This window comes from Entamoeba dispar, genomic scaffold (assembly GCF_000209125.1).
Source record: "Entamoeba dispar SAW760 scf_1105229460785 genomic scaffold, whole genome shotgun sequence".
In the NCBI taxonomy this organism is placed as follows: domain Eukaryota; phylum Evosea; order Mastigamoebida; family Endamoebidae; genus Entamoeba; species Entamoeba dispar.
The window spans coordinates 1-5,070 of NW_001854366.1; the positions used below are offsets into that span (position 1 = coordinate 1).

General features: G+C 21.3%; 2 protein-coding genes across 2 annotated transcripts, besides 14 other annotated features; both read right to left on the reverse strand.

Annotated features, from left to right (window-relative positions):
- Position 1: 1 nt before the first annotated feature.
- Positions 2-67: a sequence feature (AT_rich).
- Positions 68-612: a repeat region.
- Positions 613-622: 10 nt separating this feature from the next.
- Positions 623-1,084: a repeat region.
- Positions 1,085-1,322: a sequence feature (AT_rich).
- A 169-nt stretch (positions 1,323-1,491) lies between these two features.
- Positions 1,492-1,551: a sequence feature (AT_rich).
- Positions 1,552-1,717: 166 nt separating this feature from the next.
- Positions 1,718-1,841: a microsatellite.
- Positions 1,842-1,929: 88 nt separating this feature from the next.
- Positions 1,930-2,106: a microsatellite.
- A 155-nt stretch (positions 2,107-2,261) lies between these two features.
- Positions 2,262-2,285: a sequence feature (AT_rich).
- EDI_256320 (uncharacterized protein) lies at positions 2,281-3,920 on the reverse strand (the record flags this gene model as incomplete). Its single annotated transcript, XM_001737676.1, has 2 exons — positions 2,281-2,869; positions 2,932-3,920. 2 exons carry the CDS (start codon positions 3,918-3,920, stop codon positions 2,281-2,283), a joined length of 1,578 nt encoding a protein of 525 aa, XP_001737728.1.
- Positions 2,688-2,711: a sequence feature (AT_rich).
- Positions 2,903-2,926: a sequence feature (AT_rich).
- Positions 3,267-3,287: a sequence feature (AT_rich).
- A 46-nt stretch (positions 3,921-3,966) lies between the features above and the next one.
- Positions 3,967-3,999: a sequence feature (AT_rich).
- On the reverse strand, positions 3,990-4,649 carry EDI_256330 (uncharacterized protein; the record flags this gene model as incomplete). The annotated part of the gene is made up of 1 exon (XM_001737677.1): positions 3,990-4,649. The coding sequence occupies one exon, from the start codon at positions 4,647-4,649 to the stop codon at positions 3,990-3,992; it is 660 nt and encodes a 219-aa protein (XP_001737729.1).
- Positions 4,648-4,797: a sequence feature (AT_rich).
- A 120-nt stretch (positions 4,798-4,917) lies between these two features.
- Positions 4,918-4,955: a sequence feature (AT_rich).
- Positions 4,956-5,070: the final 115 nt, after the last annotated feature.

Sequence of the window (5,070 nt, forward strand, 5' to 3'; positions counted from 1 at the left end):
CTTATTTTCTTTTTTATTAAAAAGTATAAAATAATCTTTAATTATTATCAAATAACAATATTATTAATTTTATTACATAATATTGTTATTGAAAAATAATAAAAAGAAATGATATTTAATGAATAAAGTATAGTGATAAAATAATACATAAAATGATGTGTTATAAATGTGTATTTAAGTATTTAATCATCTTATTTTAATCTGATATTAATTAAATTAAAATGGATGAGTTAATAAATAAGAACACTCATTTCTTTAAAGAAGAAATAGAAACACTTCAAAATATTCAACAACCAATTGATGATATTAATAAACAATATCATTATTATTTAGGAAGTATTAAAAATGAAATATTTGAAATAAAACCAGATGAAACATATTCAGAATCAATTAAAAGAGGAGAAGGAATAATTGATAGAATGGATGAAACAGAAAGAAGAAGAAAACTAATAATAGAAAAAAGTCAAGAAACAATTAACACAATAGAAATAATAAAGAATCAAATGAACAAAATAATAGAAGATGTAATAATGATGAAGAAATACTAAGTAAAACACGGAATGAAATAATTAATACAATCATTTATATTGAAGAAATGAATATTGGAGATAATATTATCCTTTTTGATTTAGGTATTGATAATTGAAATAAAGATACATTAGTATTTGATCAAAGAATAATAAATAAAGAAAACATAATAATTATTATTGAAATGAAAATAGGAATAAATTTAGAGGGTATGTTAATGTGAAAATTGATAAAGTTAGTAGTTATATAAATATATAAATATAAATAAATAAATATATATACATTTTTATTTTCATTAGAATTAAAGGGAATAATAAAAGGAATGATGAAATTTGATATTAGAGAACAACAACATGCATTTTATTTATTTAATCAATCAATTGTTTGTTTGTATTTGGATATGGAAATGATATTATTGTTTATAAAGAAAATAATAAAACAAAATCAAATTGTAAACATGAACCCATGGAGAATATAAAGGAATAATAAATAGATTTTGTGTAAATTCATGTCCTTATAATTTAACACCAAAAAGATTCATTGTAATTGAAATGAATAAATTATTAATACAAAAAAATAAATGAATAATAATAAATAATAATATAAACAAAACAACAGGACATAATGATAAAATATAACATCTTTATTAGTTTTATTTATTATCATTAATTTATATTTTATTATGTTCTTCTTTTCTATAGTATAGAAATACAATAAAAACAATTTATATCAAGAATATATTTAAATATATTATCAATAATATGACAATTATAGATATATCAATAAAATAAATACCGTAAAACATTCTTAAATAAACCTAATTATAATAAAAAGAAAATTATTTACTATACACACAATTATTATTATTCAAGTAGAATGTTTAATCAATACTATCATGAGAATAAATAAATAGTTATTCAGAAATAATATTGATATTATAAAAATAACATGATATGAGTTAACAAATAAAATAATAAAGGATATTAATATAAAATGAAACGAATATAAATAATTAAAATTAATGGAAGAAAATAGTACATTTATATGAATTAAGAAATTATTAATTACATGAAATGATAAATTAAAATGATAGAGTATTCATAATGATAAATAACAACAATTGAACATATATCATTAAATTGTATTGTAATAAGAATGTACAAATTGATAACCGTGATTTAATAAATATATACAATGAGAATAACTAAATTAAAATATAAAATAAATATAATGAATGATAAAGAAATAGAGAATAGAATAAAATGAAATGAAATAACTAGAATCAAAATAAGAATATAAAATAAAGAAATAAACAGCATATTTAAACTTAAAATAACTAATAAAAGCATACATTTTCATAAACAACCAGATATTTATATAAAAGGCAAAACAAGTATGAATAATAAATTATAAATAGAAGTGATAAAAAGATAAATCTATATTAATAATAAAGTAGAAATTGATGGAAATCACTAAAATAAAATAATAAACCAAATTAAAAGTAATTCCAATAAATAGAATAATTAATTCAATAAAATGAACAAATCAGTCTCAAATAAATAAAACAAAACAGAAAAAGTCAAGTTTTACTAAAACTTAATTAATTAATGATTTATTCTTCTCAATTCTATCTTTCAAGAAAATTGGTGGAAATAATCTCATATTCATTTCAAATAGAAATAACTACCTAAAGGAAAACTATTAATTATAAAACCAAAAGATAATAGTAGAACTAATATTATATTTATTTTATTATTCATTAGCAGCAATCAGCTTCTTCTTCAGTTCAATATTTTCTTCATTAAACTGTTTTAATAAATGAATAAGAATTGGAATATCTTCTTGTCTAATATCTTCTGGATTTTTTTTAAGAACAACATCAAGTTGAATAGGTTGTTCAGTTGTTGTAAGATCAAGTAATCCTAGAATTTGAACATCAGTTAATGCAAGTGGACCGCAATCTACTTTAATTTCTTTTACACTTGATACTCTTTGAATTTCTTCATCATATGTTTGCTCATCAATAAGCAAAGATTTTTGACAAAGACTAGAACAAAACTCTAAAACTTTATTAAAGGTATTTAATATATATTTCTTATTTTCTTTATCACTGTATACTTCGATGTAACGTAAAGTAGATGCAAGGTGTGGCATTTGAGATTTAATAATAATAAATTTTAAAAGAGTATCTACGTCATTAGGAGTATAAAGAAATTTACATATTTGTTCAACCATTAATATTATTCCATTTAAGTATTGTAATTTATCATTTGGACATCTTAAACTGTCTATCTCTTTAATATATTCAATCATTTCAGAAAATAAAGGAATATTTTTATTGCTTTAAGGAGTGAGTGTTAACGTAATAGAATACTTTAATTTTTTTAAATTATAATAACAAACCTTAATCCAAGTTGTTTTAAACTTACAAAATTATGAAGTTTCATAATTTCTTTTATACTTAAATCCATCATCATAGAATTTATTGTTGTTCCTTCTAATACTGAAATAGAGGGTTGCCATAAATATGGATATAATCGAGTTATTATCATTCTTTTTATAACACTCTTTAATCTAATATTATTCATTACACAGTATATTTGATCTTTTCTTATTTTATCACAAAATTCATTACAATATTGACTAATAATCGTTTCACGTTCTTCAAGTGAAATTCCTTTGACTATAAGAGGAAACTTTAATACAAATGTTTCAATTTGTTTTAGTAATGAATTATCTAAATTAATAATTTTAAAAATGACAATTTCTTCATTTAAAATATTTCTTGTTTGTTGTCTAATATCCATTTTCATTGATGTAATTTCTTTATTTAAGAATTCAATTTTTTGTTGGAAAAATAATTCTATTTGATATTCGTTATTATCATATATTGAACATTGTTTCCATTTCCATTCACACCCTTGATATACTATTACATCACTTATATGTAACATTGTTAAATGGTACTCTCCAAAATATAATGAATCAACAGATTCTACTAAAACACAGTTATTAGAGGTGGTATTTCTTATCATTTGTTCTGCCTCTTCTAATAATCTTGGGTAAAATGTTGAGTATGGAATTGGTTGGTAAATACGAATAATAGAATCTTGAATTGTACCAGGAACATAAGATAATGTAATAAACTTATGAGATGTATCAAGAAGAATTAAATGACTGGCTAATAGGTTTGGTGTTATTGCTAAGTCTTTTATTAATGAAGCAGGTGGTAATAATAACACACAATTATATTTAATAGCTGCTTCTTTTAATACAACAAATTGAGGGTCATTTGAATTTATTGCTTTAATCATTTTATGAGTATCAATAATTATTGAGTTAGAAGATTTATGTGGTAAACAAGAAGGTTTAAGAGTAATAGATTTTTTCATTATAACTTTCAAGTTGTATCTTTGGAAAATTTCTAAATAACAAAACTATAATTTAATTATAGTAATTTATTAATTAATTGCATTTAAAAGATCTTCATACACAGTAAAATCACCTGAAGTAATTATTGTTCTATCTAATTGAGCATTTGCATTAGCAACATAATCAAGAACATGATTTGTAGTCATCATATATTGTGAACAATAATCAAGTATATCAGGTATTTTAATTTGTGTATCAACAAGAGATTCATTTCCAATAGCAGAAAGATCACAGCTTGGTGCACTGACACTAAATCGAGTCAGACGTGATTTGTTGAAACGTTCAGTTAACTCTGTTAATTTACCAATTATTTCTTCTTGTGATTGAATAATTTTTTGCATTTCTGTTATCATAGTTGTATTAATTACAGAATCGTATTGACAAGGCTCAAAACCTATTCTTAATGTAGGTTCATATTTCATAGCATAAAGTACACTTTGTAACATATGTTCCAATGCACTTTGTGCTTCTTTATTAAATTGTGGTACATAACGAATTAATTGACTAAAGAGATATTCTAATTTCTTTTGTCTTAGTCGTTCATTATCTTCGTCATAAAAAAAAGTTTGTAGTCCAATAACCTCACATTTGCTGTTTTTTTGATGTGCCTTTTCTCTTATGCTTTTCAATGAATGAGGATCTCTCTTTGAGTTCTGAAGAGAAGGTCGAGTTTTCGTTCTTCCAATCATTTTTACTTTTTTTTATTTTCAAGTTTTCTTTTTATAAAATTTTATTTATTAAAACAAATACTTTTAGTGTTATTTAAAACAAAATAATAATTTTTTAGTTTCTCAAAATATTTATTTAACATTTTCAGAATAACAAAAATTTTTTATTGGAATTCATTCAATTATTCAAAGAGAAGTAAATGATTAATACTTCTTGTTCCTCTCTTTGGTTAATTAATTTTGTTTAAGAACTATTTAGTTATAACCCCTTTTATATCAAAAGTATTACAAATAATAATTCATTTCATAAAAATTATTTTTAAAAAAGAAGTAATTTAAGATATAAGTGGATAATAAAGAATGAATAAAAAACAAATTTTTTTTTCATTAATGTGTTTTAAGAGAATTAATTCATTTTACCTCTTGAGGTTATCCATTAACT